The sequence below is a fragment of the Pan paniscus genome, chromosome 1 (assembly GCF_029289425.2).
Source record: "Pan paniscus chromosome 1, NHGRI_mPanPan1-v2.0_pri, whole genome shotgun sequence".
In the NCBI taxonomy this organism is placed as follows: domain Eukaryota; kingdom Metazoa; phylum Chordata; class Mammalia; order Primates; family Hominidae; genus Pan; species Pan paniscus.
The window spans coordinates 206,220,179-206,239,298 of record NC_073249.2 but is presented as its reverse complement, the minus strand read 5'-3'; the positions used below and the strand labels follow the sequence as shown (position 1 = coordinate 206,239,298).

The window sequence follows — 19,120 nt, the reverse complement described above, 5'->3', positions numbered from 1 at the left end:
CAGATTTTTTTTTTTCTTTCTGAGTTGCACTGAAGGGCTAGCCATTAGATTTCAAGAGAGAATAAAAACTTCATACAAAGCACACATAGATGAGAATCATTTCTCACTTAAGGCCCCAGTGCTGCCCTTCTGAATTCATTTAATGCTTCAGAGAAAAAAGTCTAGACTTTAATGTCATTCATTATATAAAAAGACAGTTTCTAGGCAATAACACAGTCTGGGGCCTAAGCTGACAAGCTCAAACACCTTTACACATCAATCATTCTCAGAATTATTCCTTTATGCTTCACCATCTGCCCCAATTAGAAATGGTAGTATCAAGAATGCATCAGGATCAAAAGTTAGGGTTTCTGCAAAATTTCACACCAATCTTGTCAAATGCATCCAGCTAAGGATACAGTACTGATGATACCTCAGATTATTTGATAAACATTAAAAAAAAAACCCAAAAAAAACAGGTCAGATAAACCCAGGGGTATGAGACACATGGTATAACTGAAAGGAAATAAAGATCATCAGATTGGAAAAATACCAACAGGGAACAGTTGTTAAACCAGACAGTACTACTATAAGAACATAAATTGTAACTGAAACTTTAATATAGTAGCCCAGAAGAAACAATTCTGATAGAAAAATGTGGTAATCAAGTAATGCCTGATTTTTATAATTCAAGTTATATTCTAGTGTTGACTTATATGGATTAATAACTTATTAAATGGTTGGCTAAACCTCAGGTAAACAATTATATCACAAGATATTTAATTTAATCCATGCATTTGTACATAAACATTGTCGAGAACAAATGTTTCTGGATGCAATGAAAGGAAATTATGTCAAAACCAATTAAGAGTCATAGATGCACATTAGGAGACAAAGTCAGAAAATGCCCATTACCAAAACCTACTGCAAACACCAATGAATAAATATGCCTTGAGATTTGAATCTGGAAAATGGCAATATGATTTATTCCACACCTCTTTACCTGACCCAAGACAAATATGTGTGAGTTTCAAACGAGCAACAGAGAGATGTGAGAAAGTAACAATAATGCTTCAAAGGAAAAAAAACTTTGAAAAGCTAACTGATAAATTGGTAGTCCAGGATAAAATAGTTAAAATTATAACCCACGTGAAAGCACCCAATAAAAAATTTTAAATTATAATTGTATCTCTGGTTATAACTAAGATAAAGACACTGTTCTCAAATATTTATCTAGCTATTAATAGATCTACCATACTTACAATATGTTCTTAATATGTTCAATTAATCAATCTCTAATGTGCCCATATTTACACTCTGAGAATGAATTCACTGTTTGGAATAGCAATGCCTGGAAAACTGTGGTGTAGTGAACTTAGGAGACAAAAGAATCAGAATCTAGAGTCCAAATCTGCTATATATGAGCAAAGTTACTATAGGCAAGTCTCTTAGTTTTGTTAAGTTTTCTCATATATACAATGCCAGCCCTACCTAAAAACATTATTGTGATTATAGGATATAAACCATGTAAAAGGACCCTAAAAACTATATTATCATCAACACCAAAGGATCAAAAGGAACTTTTAAAAAACTGATACATAAATTTAAACATTTCATGTCCCTTTTTGTGTGTGAAAATCTTAATACAGATAATCAAATTTATGGTATCCTTCAGAAGTAGCAACATATGATGAATGATTTATATACTAAACACACAAAAAATCTAGGATCCTGTGCATGGGCTACACAAAAAGAAACGACACCTGGTTTCTTTCTTTGAAAGACAGTACTTTAAGGAACTTTAAGGTATAATGTGCTCAAGGTCCACAATGTCAAAACTAAAAATGTCAAAGTCTGGGGTTGATTAGTGAGCCATTTTCTTTTTTCAGGTGACGTTAAAGTTTGCATTTTTTACCCACTGTCAGTTTTCAAAAATGTATTACGAAATTATACCCATCTCCGTTTTGCAATTTAATATACATCATTCCTATCTTATTCAGAGACTGTAACCTTAAATTCCACTGCCTACTTGGATAACCAAAGAAGAGAGAATCAATATACGCTTAAATTTTTAAAGAAGGAAGACAACCAAGTGTTCCTTTAAATAAAGACTTTACTCCTAGGATTCTTCTTTGCTGCTAGGATTTTTATGATTGATCAGTTTATCTCAAAAGTTAGTTAAAATAAGTATAAATGGCAAATTACTTATATAGGTCCAATGCTCCTCTTAAGATATATTTTTTGGAGTGCTTTCTGTGATGTCTGCAAAAAGACTACTAACACAACTGATAAGTAATTTTATTTATTTTTTTTATTTTCTGAGACAGAGTCTTGCGCTTTCGCCCAGGATGGAGTGCAGTGGCACGATCTTGGCTCACTACAAGCTCCCGGCTTTACGCCATTCTCCTGCCTCAGCCTTCCGAGTAGCTGGGACTACAGGCGCCCGCCACCACACCCGGCTAATTTTTTGTATTTTTAGTGGAGACGGGGTTTCACCGTGTTAGCCAGGATGGTCTTGATCTCCTGGCCTTGCGATCCACCTGCCTCGGCCTCCCAAAGTGCTGGAATTACAGGCGTGAACCACCACGCCCGGCCCATAATTTTATTTTAAAAATAACTAAAGACATGATATTTCATGGTAATTTCCAATAGATATGCACTTTACTATCCAGTGAAGGACACTTAGGTTTGAAAACTACGTAGCTGCATATGACATTTTAAAATCATTGGCATACATCAAAAATATTTTATAGCAAGTCTGTTGCAGCAAAGTTTTTGTTTTTTTGTTTTTTTTTTTAGACAGAGTCTTGCTTTGTCACCCAGGCTGGAGTGCAGTGGCGTGATCTTGGCTCACTACAGCCTCCGCCTCCTGGGTTCAAGTGATTCTTGTGCCTCAGTCTTCTGAGTAGCTGGAATTACAGACATGTACCACCACGCCTGGCTAATTTTCGCATTTTTAGTAGACACACGGTTTCGCCATGTTGGCCAGGCTGGGCTCGAACTCCTGGCCTCATGTAATCTGCCCACCTCAGCCTCCCAAAGTGCTGGGATTACAGGCATAAGCTGTAGAAAAGTTTATATTAGAAGTCATGGCTACTTAAGATAATAATGGGGCATACCTCATAGATTTTAATATCATTAAGTGATAATTAATTATAAGATAATTTGGAGAACTGGAAAAAGTTATTTAAAGTATGGAATCAGAAACTGCAAAGAGTAGGGCTGTTGCTTTTTTCCAAACAGCATTATTTCTGTTCTTGTTTTTTTGAGACAGAGCCTCACTCTGTTGCCCAGGCTGGAGTGCAGTGGTGCAATCTTGGCTCACTGCAGCCTCTGTCTCCAACCTCTGCTTCCCAGGCTCAGGCAATCCTCCCACCTCAGTCTCTCAAGTAGATGGCACTACAGGTGTGTGCCCTCATGCTCAGCAAATTTTTGTATTTTTTGTAGGGACAGGATTTTACCATGTTGCCCAGGCTGGTCTTGAACTCCGGGACTCTAGCAATCCACCCGCTTTGGCCTCCCAAAGTGCTGGGATTACAGGCATGAGTCACTGTGCCTGGCCATTTTTGTTCCTTTATATGTTGATATTTATGTCCTATGACATTCCCATCTGTATTTACATCAATATACCAAGGTAAGCTGGGCAAATTAAGTGGAGAATGTCTATTATCTAGGAGATAGGCTGGAAGAATAACTTGTGTTAAGGCTTAACATATCAACATTACCCTGAGACATCAAAATTTCTCTTAAAAACTAGCTTTTGACACAGAACAAAGCTGCTTAATAAAAGTAAATTAAATAATTAAAGTTGATCTTTTTGGAGCTACTACAAATTCTAGATAACATCTCACTTCTAGTCACATTACTTTGAGTTTACCAGAATAACTCACTGATCTCACATACGTAGGTATAGAGGAGTGGTATACGCTGTGATAAAGTTACTTTTAAAAATCATTTTCTATTTTCAATAATTTAAAAGAGACATTGCTTATTCTAAACTCACAATATTTCCTTTTTGTTATAACTAGTTATTAGCAAACAATGACTAGCAAGCTGTTCGTGAAAAGTGACACTGGAAGAGGATTTATACATTTTGTGAGTCACATATCAACAACATTGGGCAATATGATAATAACCACAGATGCTATTATCCACAGAATATTCAAAACAGCATCAACATTATTTCAAATATTTGGCAAAACAAAGATATAAACCAAAACCAAAATGAACAGTAACACAAATAAAAATTTCAACATTAAAAAGGGAAATAATACTGAAAAAAAAGGTATAAAATGGGCCGGGCGCGGTGGCTCACACCTGTCATCCCAGCACTTTGGGAGGCCGAGGCGGGTGGATCACGAGGTCAGGAGATCAAGACCATCCTGGCTAACACGGTGAAACCCCGTCTCTACTAAAAATACAAAAAAAAAAAAAAAATTAGCTGGGCGTGGTGGCAGGCACCTATAGTCCCAGCTACTCGGGAGGCCAAGGCAGGAGAATGGCGTGAACCTAGGAGGTGGCAGGGCTTGCAGTGAGTGGAGATCACGCCACTGCGCTCCAGCCTGGGCGACAGAGCGAGACTCTGTCTCAAAAAAAAAAAAAAAAAGGTATAAAATGGTTTCTAGAAAGCTGCTTTCTAAGACTTTCTGGTGAGGTAACTCAAGATTTAGAAAAATCTTAATTTAGTATTTCCTGAAAATAGACAAATGTGTGAGAAACAGAGTATCTCACATACACAGGTCTCTAAAATGGTGATGGATTAATGGCTCAATAAACAGTATGCTTCAAATTCAGGTGGTTTTTGGTAGTTTTACAAAGCCTCCAACACACTGTAGGCATTCAAGTATATGCCATCACTGTTTGGTTGCAGGAAAATAATCAAATAATTTAAATATCTACAAAGTGACATTTGTTTTCAGACAATGTAGTCTTATTTCAAAGCAGGTTTCAAAAGTTGCCATTTCAGAAATAAAAAGGTGATGCGGAAACAAAAAGTGTCACCTTACATAAAATGAAGTAACACGGTTATCTGCAAATGTACATCAAACCCCAAGCTCCTCCAAAATGTTAGATTTATTGCTCTCTATGCCATTCTAACTTGGGGAAAAGAGATATTCAACATCATTGGCAACTTTCCCCATGCTTTCTGCAAGTCTACAAAGCATGGAGTAGGCAGAGCCTGCCGAATCCTGCACAGTGCAGTGCCCCAGCATAACTCCACTGGTGATGCCACTTCCACCGCTGAAAGAGCCTGCCACTGGGGGTGTAATGGCAATCTGCAGTTTACCAATACTGCACTCTTTTGTACACGTCATTTGTTAAAATTTTGACTTAACAATCAATAGTAAATAAAAAGAGCGTAACAGAAAATATTATAACACCAGAGACTATTATTACAAAAAACAAAGTGTTCAGCGCACCCCTAGAGGCAGGCTCTTCATGGGTGGGTGTGACATCACCAGTGGAGGGCAAGTTGGGGCTTTGCTCTGTTCCAGAATTGGCAATCCATGCCTGCTCTGCACTTTGCAAATCTGTAGAAACAAAGACAAAGACAGGATCATTAGCTGAATGTCATCAGAGATCTCCAGTATTTCAGGACAGCTCAAAACAAAACAGGAATCTTATCAAGGTTGGCTCGCTCTGTATATATATTTTTTCAGAGACAGGGTCTTGCTTTGTCGCCCAGACTGGAGTGCAGTGGCATGATCATGGCTCACTGAAGCCTGGACCTCCTGTTCTTGTTTTGTCACCCAGACTGGAGTGCAGTGTCATGATCATGGCTCACTGTAGCCTGGACCTCCTGGGGTCAAGTAATTCTCTCACCTCAGTCTCCCGAGTAGCTGGGACTAGGACTATAAGCATGCGCCAGCATGCCTGGCCTATTTTTTTCTTTTCTTTTTTTTTTTTTTTGTGGTAGAGACAGGGTCTCTCTTTGTTGTCAGGCTGATCTTGAACTCCTGACCTCAAGTGATCCTCCTGCCTTGACCCCACAAAGTGCTAGCATTACAGACCTGAGTCACCATCCCTGGCCGTGGTTGGCACTATTTTTAAACCTATTTGCAGGTCACCTCAATTGAAAAAATAGGGGAAAAAAAAAAATCAAGACCAAATTAATGCAGACTAGCTTCTGCCAAGTAAAAAGAACTCAAGTGTATTCTTTATCTGCTTTAATATGAGTATGGAAAGGATAGTCTTTGCCTCTTCTTCTTCTTCTTGACTAGAATCAACGAATAAAAGCTGCTGTCTTGCCGTGAGGTAGGATTTCATGGAATCTGTGCCAGTGTCTAACTAAGTGAGTTGTAGGGAACTTGCACTTACAGGTACGCCTCTTCCACCAGGTGTCTGCCTTCCAAAATCAGCAAAGGCTGGTGTAAAGTCTGGTCCTCGAGGCAAAATTCGAGGATCCAGAGTTCGCATTGGCAATTTGGGTTGGTTGATCTGCACGAAAAAGCAAAAGAAAGCTTAATACATGTTCCAGAGCATTCCCTGCCACAAAAGATAACAAAAATTTTTACTGAAAAGTTACATCAGCTGAAACGGTAAGCATCAGCTTTGGAACCAGCAGAAGTCCAATCTCATCCATGGCAGCTTCTCCTGGGCTACTCTTAGAGCCATTAGGCTAAAACAATGGTTTTCTGATACCCTGGGAATGATTTAGGCCTTAAATTTCCAAGTAGGGGCTATACATAATCAGCAGACTGGCTCACTAGATACTGAGGACCAACTGAATGGCACAAGACAAGATATCTGAGATCCTCAACACTAGGGTCAAATTTTAGAATTAAAAAAAAATATTCACCAGGATATAGAGCACTTGCCTATAGGAATCCTGCTACTGCTCATTTTAGTTTTGATGCTGTAGACTTATGGTTAGTAAAGAATGTACTATGAGTGGACAATAAGTCTTAGAGGAGACATGTTTCATAGGTGATGATTCATTTAAAATTTCACTGTCTGCCTTGTTAATCTGAGATATCTGACTTTGAATAAGCATGTAACGTGACCATGGACAACATAAAGTTAAGCAGATCAGTGAGAAATCAACTAATTAGTGGCCAAAGTCATAAACAGATAAGGCGGCAGGACAGGCAGGAATATTTTCTAAGAGGATAATTGAATTTGGTGGATATAACACTTGACTTCTGAGGTACTGAAGTAGCCTCAAATTAGCACCATTAATCAGTCATTCAGTTGTCCTCACATAAGTATCTAGGAGAGAAGACTTAGATACCACCAATAGAAGTAAGAAGACCTGTTGCTATAAGAAAGTAAAATAATATAAATGAGTTCTGGATAAGCAGCTGCTGGACATCTTTACTAACCCATTTATGCCGGAGGCTGCAAATTTTTTTGTGTGAAAAATCAGACCTTGGTTATGACCTTGAGCAGTAGGATATAAATAACTCTCACAAACTTAGCATTCCAATAATGAAACACTAGGCATAAATCGGTTAAGAGGTAGATATGATTCCATAAGATAGTTAATCTCTACTTTTACATTTTTGTTCCTCTACAAAACAAAAATACTTCAAGCTTAATCATCAGCTCTGATTTATCTTTGATTTACATGAAATTACTTTAGTAGATCTGACTTTACTCCTTTTAATTTAGTAAACAAATACTGACTGTACTAATTTGCTGTGTGCACCATAAAGATCAGATGCAAAGAGGAAGGATGCCTATTTGCACAAGATTGGAGAATTCAATCACTGGAGGTATCTATTAGGGAAACTTTGAGATACACATTATTTGAATCATGTTGACTCTCACTTATGTTTGATCTGCCAAATACCTTCCTACATTTCTGACCTGTCCTCAATGCCAATAGAATTCCATAATGAACTTTTAGAACAATGAGGAAAGACCTCCGTATCAATTTAGCCATGTTTCCCCCAACAAACACAAAATTTTTTATTTCACCAAAAAACAGCCATAATAGGCAGATAAATCAATTAATAAACATTAAAAAAAAACCACCACTCCAATATGGGCCAAATCCCAAAATGACTGTAACCTACAAGAAACTCAAAATCCAACAGTGTTTAGGGAAACAAATTCTTAAACATTAGATATTTTTACATCATTTGGTCTAACAATTACTAAAAACTGCTCATACTTCACATATTTGCTCTTATAGTTAAAATCAGTTCCCACCAAAAAGAACTAGTTTTCTCTGAGTACGCAGCTTACCTTGTCAAGAACCACATCACTGATAGGAGGCAGGCCCTCTGGTTTTTGTATACAGGCAGGCATGAACTGGAAGTCCAGCAGAAACTCCCTGTCATACTGCTTCTTACCTTCAATATCAGTAGGCTTCCAGGATTCTAGAAAGAGGAATATAGGCAAACACTGTTTGTAGGGCATTATATACAGTCATGCATTGCATAACGATGTTTCGATCAATAACAAACTGCATATACAACTGCATATACAACATTATAGCCCATAAGGCTATAATGAAGCTGAAAGGTTCCTATTGCCTAATGACACTGTAACTATCCTCATGTGGCAGCACAATGCATTATTCACATGTATGTGTTAATGGTAGTGTAAACAAACCTACTGTGCTGCCAGTCATTTAAAAGTATAGCACATACAATCAAGTATAACACATAATATTTCATAGTAACAAGAAATAACTATGTTACTGGCTTATGTATCTACTATACTATACTTTTAAATCACTAGAGTATATTCCTTCTATTTATTAAAAAAAGTTAACTGTAAAACAGCCTCAGGCAAGTCCTTCAGGAAATATTCCAGAGGAAGGCACTGTTATAATAGGAGATGACAGCTCTATGCATATTATTGCCCCAGAAGACCTTCCAATGAGACAAGATCTGGAAGTAGAAGACAGTGATGTTGATGATCTTGACCGTGTATAGGCCTAGGCTAATATATGTTTGTGTCTTAGTTTTTAAGAAAAATCCTTAACAAGTAAAAAGATAAATAATTTTAAAAATAGAAAAAAGCATATAGAATAAGGATATAAAGAAACAAGGCCAGGGATGGTGGCTCACACCTATAATCCCAGTACTTTGGGAGGCCAAGAGTTTGAGACCAGCCTGGGCGATGTAGTAAGACCTAATCTCTAGAAAAAAAATTTTTTTTAAATTAGCTGGGCATGGTGACATGCAACTGTAGTCCCAGCTATCAGGTGGCTGAGGTGGGAAGATCACTTGAGTCCAGGAGGCTGAGGCTGCAGTGAGCTATGATTGCACCACTGCACTCTAGCCTGGGTAACAGAGTGAGAGTCTATCTCAAAAAAAAAAAAAAGAAAAAAAAAAGGAAAAAGAAAAAAGAAATATTTTTGCATAGCTATACAGTGTGTTTTAAGCTAAATATTATTATAAAAGTCAAAAAGTTAAAAAATTAAAAAGTTTATCAAGTAAAAAGATTAAGGTAAGCTAAGATTAATTCATTATTAGAGAAAGTACACATTTTAAAATAAATGTAGTGTGCCCTAATGTTTATAAAATCCACACCAGCATACAGTAATGTCCTAGGCTTTTACATTCACTCACCACTCATCTAGAACAACTTCAAGTCCTGCAGTCTCCATTCATGGTAAGTGCCCTATACAATGTACCATTTTAAATCTTTTATATAGTATTTTTACTATACCTTTTCTATGTTTAGTTATATTTAGATACACAAATACTTACCATTATGTTACAACCGCCTACTATTCAGTATAGCAACATGCTGTACAGGTTTGCAGCCTAAGAGCAGTAGGCTACACTATACAGCCTAGGTGTGTAGTAGGCTAGAACATCTAGGTTTGTGCAAATACTCTTTTGTTTGCACAAGGAAGAAATTGCCTAATGATGCATTTCTCAGAACAAATCACCGTCATTAAATGATGCATGACCTACATTCCCTAAGAGTACAAACCACATTCCAGTATTTATCTCTTCATGAACAAACAAAAAATAGAAGGGAACAATGAAATACAGTCAGAAAATATGTAAAGATTTTAAACCATCACTTGTTCTTTCATCCCTTCTAAATACCTTTGAGTAGTAAAATAATCTAAAGCAAGTAGGAATCACTTCACATACACACTAAGTAACCTTTGGCCAGGGACATGTAATAATCCTCATTAAATAAATAACTTAGAAATAAGACTTAAATAACTAAATAACTTAAATAACTAAGAAATAAGGAACCTGATAAAACCCTTGGCTTCATAAAAAAGGCTACTTTGGTTGTTCACTAGGAAATGTTATTTTAGAGGAAAAAGAAAAGCAAAAGGACACAAAACACAGAAACAACTTATTTAAGATAATGAACTGTCTACGCAGTTAGATACTAAGTTTTTTCTCCTGCCTATAATTTCATCTAAAAAAAAATCACAGTTTTCTTATTTTAATTAATAAAACTCATCAAAATCAGACTCCAGATTACTTCCTGATAGCAGATTGGATCCTTCTTACATTAGAGATTCCTAATGTGTAGGTTATAGACCCGCTGATGGGTCTTTGAGAATATTCCAAATGTTTTCCACCATATCTTTATTACCCTATTATATTTATTAAAAAGTAGACAGCTTATTGGGATCTAAATTTCAAACTATTTTTTTTCCAATGACTATTGTCTTTTTTCCAATTACTGCTGTTAAATATTACAAGGGCAAAAGGTAGTTGGTCAATTATAGTCAGGGCCTATACTGCAAAACTGATGGATGAAAAGAATTAAAATATAATATAAGTAACATAAATTATGCAATATACAAAATATTAAAACATAAAATAAATATAAAAATATAATTTGCATAGTCTAAAAATAGCAATAGTGTTTCCATTTTCTTAAGACACATTGGTGATGGCTACAAGTACTCTGTGACCTGGTACAAGCCTAGATCTTTTTCTTTATTTTTGAACACAGTATACAAGCCTAAGTTGACAAAAGCAATTCAGTACACTGAGTCCTAGGGTTTTTTTAAAAAAAGTTTTACGATAGCATAAATTTACAATTTCATAAAGCCCATTAACAGGATTTTACTGGTAGTGAAAGATCAGTATATCAAAGTGGTAAGGGCTGGGCATGGGAGCACTTTGGGAGGCTGAGGCAGGAGGACTGCTTGAGCACAGGAGTTTGAAAGCAGCCTGGGCAACATAGTGAGACCCTCCCTCTGTAAAAAATAAACAATAAATAAAAAATTTTAAAAATAATATAAAATAAAGTGGTAAGTACTAGTCATTGGTTTTCAAACATCTCTGACTACAACTCACAGTAAGACATAATGACTTCATGACCCGGGACAATTATAAACACATATATAACTACAAAGTTTCTAAAAACAATACTTATTCTTACTTACATGTAATAGACTGACATTTTTTATTATATTATCCTTTTTTAAAATGTTGGTTGTGACCTATTAATTTCACAATCTATTAAATGTATTAAATCCAACAGTTTGAAAAATATTGATCTAGATTACCTTTGAGGTCTGGTATTTTACATTCAAACCCTACCTCCTGCAAAACTTAAGTCTAGATTTGGCAGACTAAGGAAAACTTTTCACCTACTCCAAACTTTCTTTCTTTCTTTTTTTGAGATGGAGTTTCGCTCTTGTTGCCCAGGCTGGAATGCAATGGTACAAACTTGGCTCACTGCAACCTCTGCCTCCCGGGTTCAAGCGATTCTCCTGCCTCAGCTTCCCAAGTAGCTGAAATTACAGGCATGTGCCACCACGCCCAGCTTATTTTGTATTTTTAGTCAAGATGGGGTTTCTCCATGTTGGTCAGGCTAGTCTCGAACTCCCAACCTCAGGTGATCCGCCCGCCTTGGCCTCCCTAAGTGCTGGGATTACAGGCGTGAGCCACCGCACCCAGCCCAAACTTTCTATCAAAGGAACCATCTTTCCTTACAGATCCATACCAAATTTCTCCATATATCTCAAAGTCAGTCACAGTTTATATAGTATTATGACAGAGGTTTAATGCATTTGATGGTATCTTAAGATAAAAAAATCCTCCAGGGTTTATATTTGTTTACCATATGTTTATCATACATATTCCTTATTTACTTGTTTATCATCCATATTTACCACAGGGAACTTCCCATACTGCAGATACTCAATACATTGTTTCAGAATTCAGTTCCACAGAGTGATTTCTGTCAACAGAGATCAAGTCTTATGAAAGATGACTAATGCCATCTCGAGGAATGTGGTAATATCTCTATATCCCTTTCAATTAAAACGAATGCAATAATTTTTAAAATCAAACTGCACCCACTAGCATGGCACTGTCTGATTCCCTCTGCCAGATGCTCTTCCAATGCCAGTAAAAGGGGAATACCAGTGTCGGGTATCATTTCCAGCAATACAGAACTCTCTGGATTTGCTAGTCACTAACTTGGGCTTGCTGATCTGTCCTGTAAATATTATATTGTGATAAACCTCTTTCTTCCATCCAGTATCTCTCTAAAAAGAGGCAACATTTCTCTAAGGTTGCAGTAGAGGGATAAAGAGGTACATAGGAAGGCAGGTATAAACTTACCTGGTTTAAATGGAAATGTAACCCCATCACCAGAACTATCTGTGGAGCCTGAATTAGCATCTATTCCTTCACCCTCAGAAACACTCTCAGCACCATTACGTACTGGCTCAGCTTCTTCTCCATTTTCTTCCACAGCTTTCACTTTTTTTAGGTCAGAGGGGTCTCTTTCAGGATGAAACCCCTGGCTCATTTTATCTTGTTCAGATTCAAGTACTTTGTCAACGGAAAGCTCCTCTTCAGCTTTAGGCTAAATAATAAATGAACAAAGAGGTTACATTTTTTTCCACGGGTGTAAATATACATAAAAACCTACATCTACCCCCTTCAAAAAGCAAAGGAAAACATGTCATTCAAGATAAGAATGTCTGTGTTCAGCATGTGGTATTAGAATGCTGAGTTTAAAAAAAATACTTTTCTCATTTCAGCACCTAGGAAAAGAAAGACCATTCAAATGGCTGCTGAAATGCTTTAACATGAGACTAATAATATCCAAATATACCAAAGGTTAGAATGGAAAGAACTGTTAATCCATGGAACTTTATGAACATGAAAGAGTCCTAGTCAGAATCTAAAACAAGCACTACACTACCCTTCCCATTAAAGCTCAACAAATATAAAAAGAAACACTGGAGGGTATTTTTTACACTGTCTTCTGGCTGTGAAATTGACAGTCTGGAGAATAGCTTAAAACATCTAAGTCCTATAAAACTGATCATATCTCATTTTACAAAAAGGCCACTTGCTAGTTAAAATCTATTTTGTTATTCGTTCTTAGACTTCTCTGAGGCTGTGACCATATAGAAAAATCTTGTATATAAAAAAAAAAAAAAAGAGAGAGAGAGAGAAAAAAAGAGAAATCTGGGTTATGGAGTATCACACCTATTTTCAGAAGGCAAAAAAGAATTGAAGTTATTCCCTAGATTATTTTTGACCATCTTAGTGTCAGATATCAAACACAAATGGCTCTGTAAAGGCCTCATGAATCTTCAAAACTCCTTAAGGCAAAGTTCTCTGTGAACTCTTTTCACGATGGGTATGCACTCTGAAAACAATCCTCTGAAACAACTACTCATAGGTGTTCTAATTGATAAATTCACACGAGGAGAAGAGCCAAAAACTGGAGCTGGTTCAGCAGAGGATAGTGTAAAGTAGTGTCATATATAGCAGAAAAAAGTTCACCCCAAATAATCTATGAAATTATGTTTAAAACAATTTTTGAGTGACAAATACTTCTTTGTTAGATAGTATTAAAACAGATATAATACTAGTAAATTTTCTTTTACCATATAACAGATCATGGTTGAAAAGCCAATAAATTGTTTAATGTTATCAACAGAAACAGATGGTTTTTAGACTCTGTTTCTAATAATGGAAATAAAAAGTTCATGCAAATATGCACAAACACCACCCCACACCTATTCCCCCGACTAATTCATGGAAAAAGATAGTATATAAAAACCCTCAAAAGACAGACAGACATAAAATTCTAAAAAAATAAGTTTGGAAACAATTTATTTTATAAAGCATGGCAGAAAGTAGGTATCATTTAAACATTGAAAAAACCAGATCTACCAAATTTGAATCATGAATCAGCAGCCTCATTTTTAAAAATTTTAGACTCTACTATAGTCTAATTATAATAATCTTATAATACCATCTCATAATTAAGTACAGGTCATCAAGAAGACATTTAATAATCTGAGATATCAGTATGTAAATGGTATTTAAACTTATTAAAGAGCAACATAACCAAATTATACAATTATACAGAATTCTTATTTCAGATCTTATAAAATGTGAAACAAGTTTTTTTTAGAGAATACAGTGCATCCTCTTCTCTGTACCTACAATCAACAACAGTCTATCATATATAAACAGAGGCTGTATTACTTAGAAATTTAATTTCTAACTGGAAAAAGAAGTATAAAGAAACTAGTTCTATGAATAACAAACCATAATTCAGAGAACACAGAATCACTGAATTATCTGAGGTGTATTACTATGAGGGGTATTTGAAGAGAATAACAAAAATAGCTTAATTAAATATTTATGGGGTTTTTTTTAAAGCAGGATAAAATCCTAGTCAACTAGTCTGTACAGTTCCTAAATTGTTTATGCAGAAACAGATTTAAGAAAGAGATGACTTCATTGGCTGGACAGCCAAAGGTAAACCTTTTATAGGAACCTGTTAAGAATTCACTTGACAGAACTCTGTGCTTAATGCAATGAGTTTTTTAAAAGAGCTAGAAAATCAGACTGGCAACTATGTATATAATAATTGATGAAATGCTCTAAAATTTTAAAACTTATTTTAAGATACTTTGCCAAGCAATTTTAATATGAAATCATCCTTCATCCTTACTTTTCTAGGCTATAATTTTTTTTTTTTTTGAGACGGAGTCTTGCTCTGTCACCCAGGCTGGAGTCAGTGGCGCAATCTTGGCTCACTGCAATCTCCGCCTCCCAGGTTCAAGCGATTCTCCTGCCTCAGCCTCCTGAGTAGCTGGGATTACAGGCGCACACTACTACGCCTGGCTAATTTTTGTATTTTTAGTAGAGACAGGGTTTCACCATGTTGGTCAGGCTGGTCTCAAACTTCTGGCCTCGTGATCTGCCCTTCTTGGCCTCCCAAAGTGCTGTGATTACAGGCGTAAGCCACCGTGCCCAGCCTCTAGACTATAATTTTGATAAATATCTTTAATAATGCAACAACCTAATATGTAACCCAAATAAGCTGATACCAGAAACAAATTATTTTAAAAGCTGACAAAATAAATCTAAGAAAGGGGGAGCCTGATTAGTGGAAATGAAGACAATGGCATCCAGTATTTACTACGCTACGCCAACGAAAGCTCAGTTTTAGGAAAGACAGAAAAAAGGATTTCTGAAAGAAGTCACTGTGTAAAAAGCAAATATTTTTTGTCTTGCTTTAGTTTTTAAAAATTTTTTAGGTTATTTTATTTTTTTGAGACAGAGTCTCGTTCTGTTGTCCAGGCTGGAGTGCACTGGCACAATCTTGGCTCATTGCAACCTCCGCCTTCTGGGTTCAAGTGATTCTCCTGTCTCAGCTTCCTGAGTAGCTGGGATTATAGGCGCGCGCCACCACGGCCAGCTAATTTTTGTATTTTTAACAGAGATGGGGTTTCGTCATGTTGGCCAGGCTGGTCTCGAAATCCTGGCCTCAAGTGATCCTCCTGCCTCAGCCTACCAAAGTGCTAGAATTATAGGCATGAGCCACTGCACCCAGCCTTGTCTTAAACTATAAAGTTAAGAAAAAGTGATTGGTTCAAAATAAGTCAAAACAGTTCTTGTGTTTCAAGAGTAACAAGCTAAAGAAGCTTTATAGCAAACTCTGGCCCGAGGGCCAATTCTGGCTCACCGCCTGCTTTTGCACAGCATACAAGGTAAGGATGATATTTATATTTGTAATATCTGAAAAAATCTGGAAAAATATTTCCTGGCATACAAATTCAGATTTCAATGTCCACCAATAAAGTTTTGTGAAGATACAACCATGCTTCTTTCATTTACACATTGTTGATGGCTGCTTTTAAGCTACAGCAGCAGATTTGAGGAATTGTGACAGCCTAAAATATTTACTATCTGGACCTTTACACAAAAAGTTTGCTGAACCTCAAGCTGAAGATTAGGATGAATATTTGAAGGCATGGGAGGAGTGGCCTATATAATATTCAATAATGCTTAGAAATCCAACATGAAGTATAACAGAAGAAAAATAACAAAAAAACCAGCTGAATCTAAAAAGAAAGAAGTTAATGAAGCTCTTAACAGCCACAGCAGGAATGTATGTGATTCCCATGCCTCTGGAAGGTATTTTATTCTCTGTAGGAGGAACATTTTCAGGTTCAGCTGCAAAAGGAGTGCAATGACTATTTGCACCTCTATACCTTACTGCCAAGTTTTACACCCTAATAACCACAATGAAATCACAACGATCAACATTTTAGTGGTTGCTATGGGACTAACAGTGACATCAACACAGCATCATGTAACAGCAATGAAGGCACAGGGGAAGTAACCAAGGGGTACTGTTAGATACCCAAAGAAGGTAAGAATTATAACTTGCTAAAAAAGCCGAATGAAGTAAACACACTCAAAGTTATCTTAAGATAATTTTTACATTTTAATATTATCATGTTAAACCTTGAGTAAAATTATTTTAATAAAGTAGCTAAAAGAATAGTCAAAAAAAGGGAAAAAGCTACATACAGATTTACATTGCTCTTCATTTATAAGCTTCAATACATAATGCTAAGGATGTTGAGATTACAGACAAGGAAATTGTTAGAGTAATCCTTAGGACTGATTTGTCCTTTTTCCTTCCTCACATTCATCTCTTGGACTTGGTATGTTTTAATCTGAAGCAAAATCTCACATGGCTTATTTTAAGACAGACAAACCATATGAAGAAAAGTTATGTTTCTGGGATGCAGTTAACAGATGACAGATTCAAAATCAATTTCTTTATAATGTACTAGATGAATTCTACCACCATTACTAATGGTATTTTTAAAAACTCTCCATTTTTGTTTACCAGATTGTCTTTCTATCCAGTTAATACAAACAAAAGTTCTAGTTGGGGGAAGAGGAAAGTTAACCAAAAATTGTCATTTTATTTATTTATTTGAGATAATGTTTCACTGTGTTGCCCAGGCTGGAGTGCAGTGGCATGATCACATTTCACTGCAGCCTCCACCTCCAGGGCTCAAGCAGTCCTCCCACCTGAGCCTCCCGAGTAGCTGGGACCACAGGTATGCGCCACCATGTGTGGCTAATATTTTAAAACATTTTTGTACAGTCAGGGTCTCCTTATGTTGCCCAGGTGGTCTCAAACTCCTGGGTTCCAGTGATCATCCTGCCTTCACCTCACAAAGTGCTGGGATTACAGTTATTAGCCACTGTGCCTGGCCAAGTTTGTTATTTTAAAAGAGGTATTTTGAAAGAAAAATAAGAATTCAATGAAATCAAACATGTTACTAAAAATCTTTTTAAAATTCTAATATAAAATGGACTTAAAACAATTAGTCTCTGAGCTTGATATATTAAGTTTTGCTTGGAAAACTATTTCAATAAATAGGTATAAACACATACCTGTCTATGAAATGGCACCACTGCTCTGAATATGAACTTAAGAGATTTGCTTACCTCCAATTCTGCCTCTAACATCTCTTCAGTGGTTCGGGTCCGATCTTTTGGTTTCTTCCATGTCTTTGGTACAGTTATAGCTATTTGAGCTGAAATACAAGATCAGGCCCATTACTTGCCACTGCAAAGTCATTCTGAGAAATATTAGGTCTAAGTGATACCTATATTCAAATTAAGCAGGATAAAAGAGAACTTTACCTATACCAAACAAATAGTTGGCTGATCAAGTGAACAATTGTGTAGTAGCCCAGAGATTGCAACATCAAGTGTTGTGGGTACAAACTCGTAGCTTTCTAACCAGTGGCCTGCGTTCTTCCCATTTCATGGTTAGAAATATCCCAGCATGTAATTCAACATGTGATGAGTACATACATAAGAAAACTGACTTGTGATCCAGTTCTAGACCTGGGTCTACTTCTATTCATCAACTATGTGAACTTAAGCAAGTCACAGGTCTCAGGCCCCTACATTACTCAGCTATAAAGTATAAGAGTGAGACTAGATATCTAAAGTTACTTCAAGCAATAAAAAATAATACGCTCAGGATTCTGTTATTTTTAAGTTTTCTAGACAACAAAAGGATACTTCAATTAAGGTTTCATTAGATAGGCAGCACTTCTAAAACATTCTGTTTTCATCTCACATCAATACTGTTTGCCTAGCCTTTCATAGAGTGAAAACTAAGAAAATAGATAATTTTTACTGAATTATTCCATTGTTTCAGATTTCTAGATTAAAGGATTAAGTTTACAAAGGGCTTTAAAAAATTCATCTGGCTTACAAATTCCACAGAATCATGGGTGTATAAGTGAAAGACATTTTAACCATCAGATAGTAAGCTGATGATATTAAACTGCTTCTACAGAGGGCAACTTATGAATCAATAGACAGGAGTGAGGTACTATAGAAGGATGAACAAGGAGAAGAGTTAAAGAAAGGCCACTTAATAGGGAACATTACCAAAAGCAAATAAACACAAAGCTAAAGGGTATCATCTAATCTGATTCCCTACAGAAATATAAGATAATTCACTGAGACTCTGGGACAGTCTCATCTTTTTTGGTATGACAGTAGAACGTGCACACACACTTTTTGGTGGAACACACACTTTTTGGGGGAACAAGAAAAAGGAGACGTTTAATATTAATTTTTTTCCTCAAAATTACTGTACCATCTTAAAAAATACTCTGCATGTCTCCTTTGTTATACACATCTCACACCAATTATTCTTTTTTCTTCCCCTCAGGAACCATTAAGGAAACACTAATAGACCAGCTGACATTCTTCCTTTGTGTCCTACTCAAGGTAAATTTTTTCAAAGGATGGAAACCATGGGTGGGTTTAAATTTGCTATTGTCTCACAGGCTTCTACTGAATACATATATTCGGCAGTTGTCTCTTTGCATTTTTTGTGGATCTTCTGATTTGATATAACCAGTCTGTTTAATGCGCTTCCTCCAAAATTC

At 36.3% G+C, this 19,120-nt stretch overlaps 1 protein-coding gene across 44 annotated transcripts in view; it reads right to left on the bottom strand.

Moving 5' to 3' along the window:
• EIF4G3 (eukaryotic translation initiation factor 4 gamma 3) overlaps nt 1-19,120 on the bottom strand; it is a 368,231-nt gene that overhangs the window by 79,530 nt on the left and 269,581 nt on the right. For 28 of the 44 annotated variants that reach the window (XM_063594267.1, XM_008967038.4, XM_034957340.3 and 25 more), the window contains 5 exons: nt 17,655-17,743; nt 12,489-12,735; nt 8,170-8,303; nt 6,298-6,417; nt 5,400-5,510 (listed from right to left, as the gene is read on the bottom strand). In XM_063594267.1, the coding sequence (XP_063450337.1) occupies nt 5,400-5,510; nt 6,298-6,417; nt 8,170-8,303; nt 12,489-12,735; nt 17,655-17,743 (701 nt within the window). The remainder of the gene's footprint in view (nt 1-5,399; nt 5,511-6,297; nt 6,418-8,169; nt 8,304-12,488; nt 12,736-17,654; nt 17,744-19,120) is intronic. The other 16 variants (XM_008967044.4, XM_055097150.2, XM_008967045.4 and 13 more) reach the window with 1 other exon arrangement.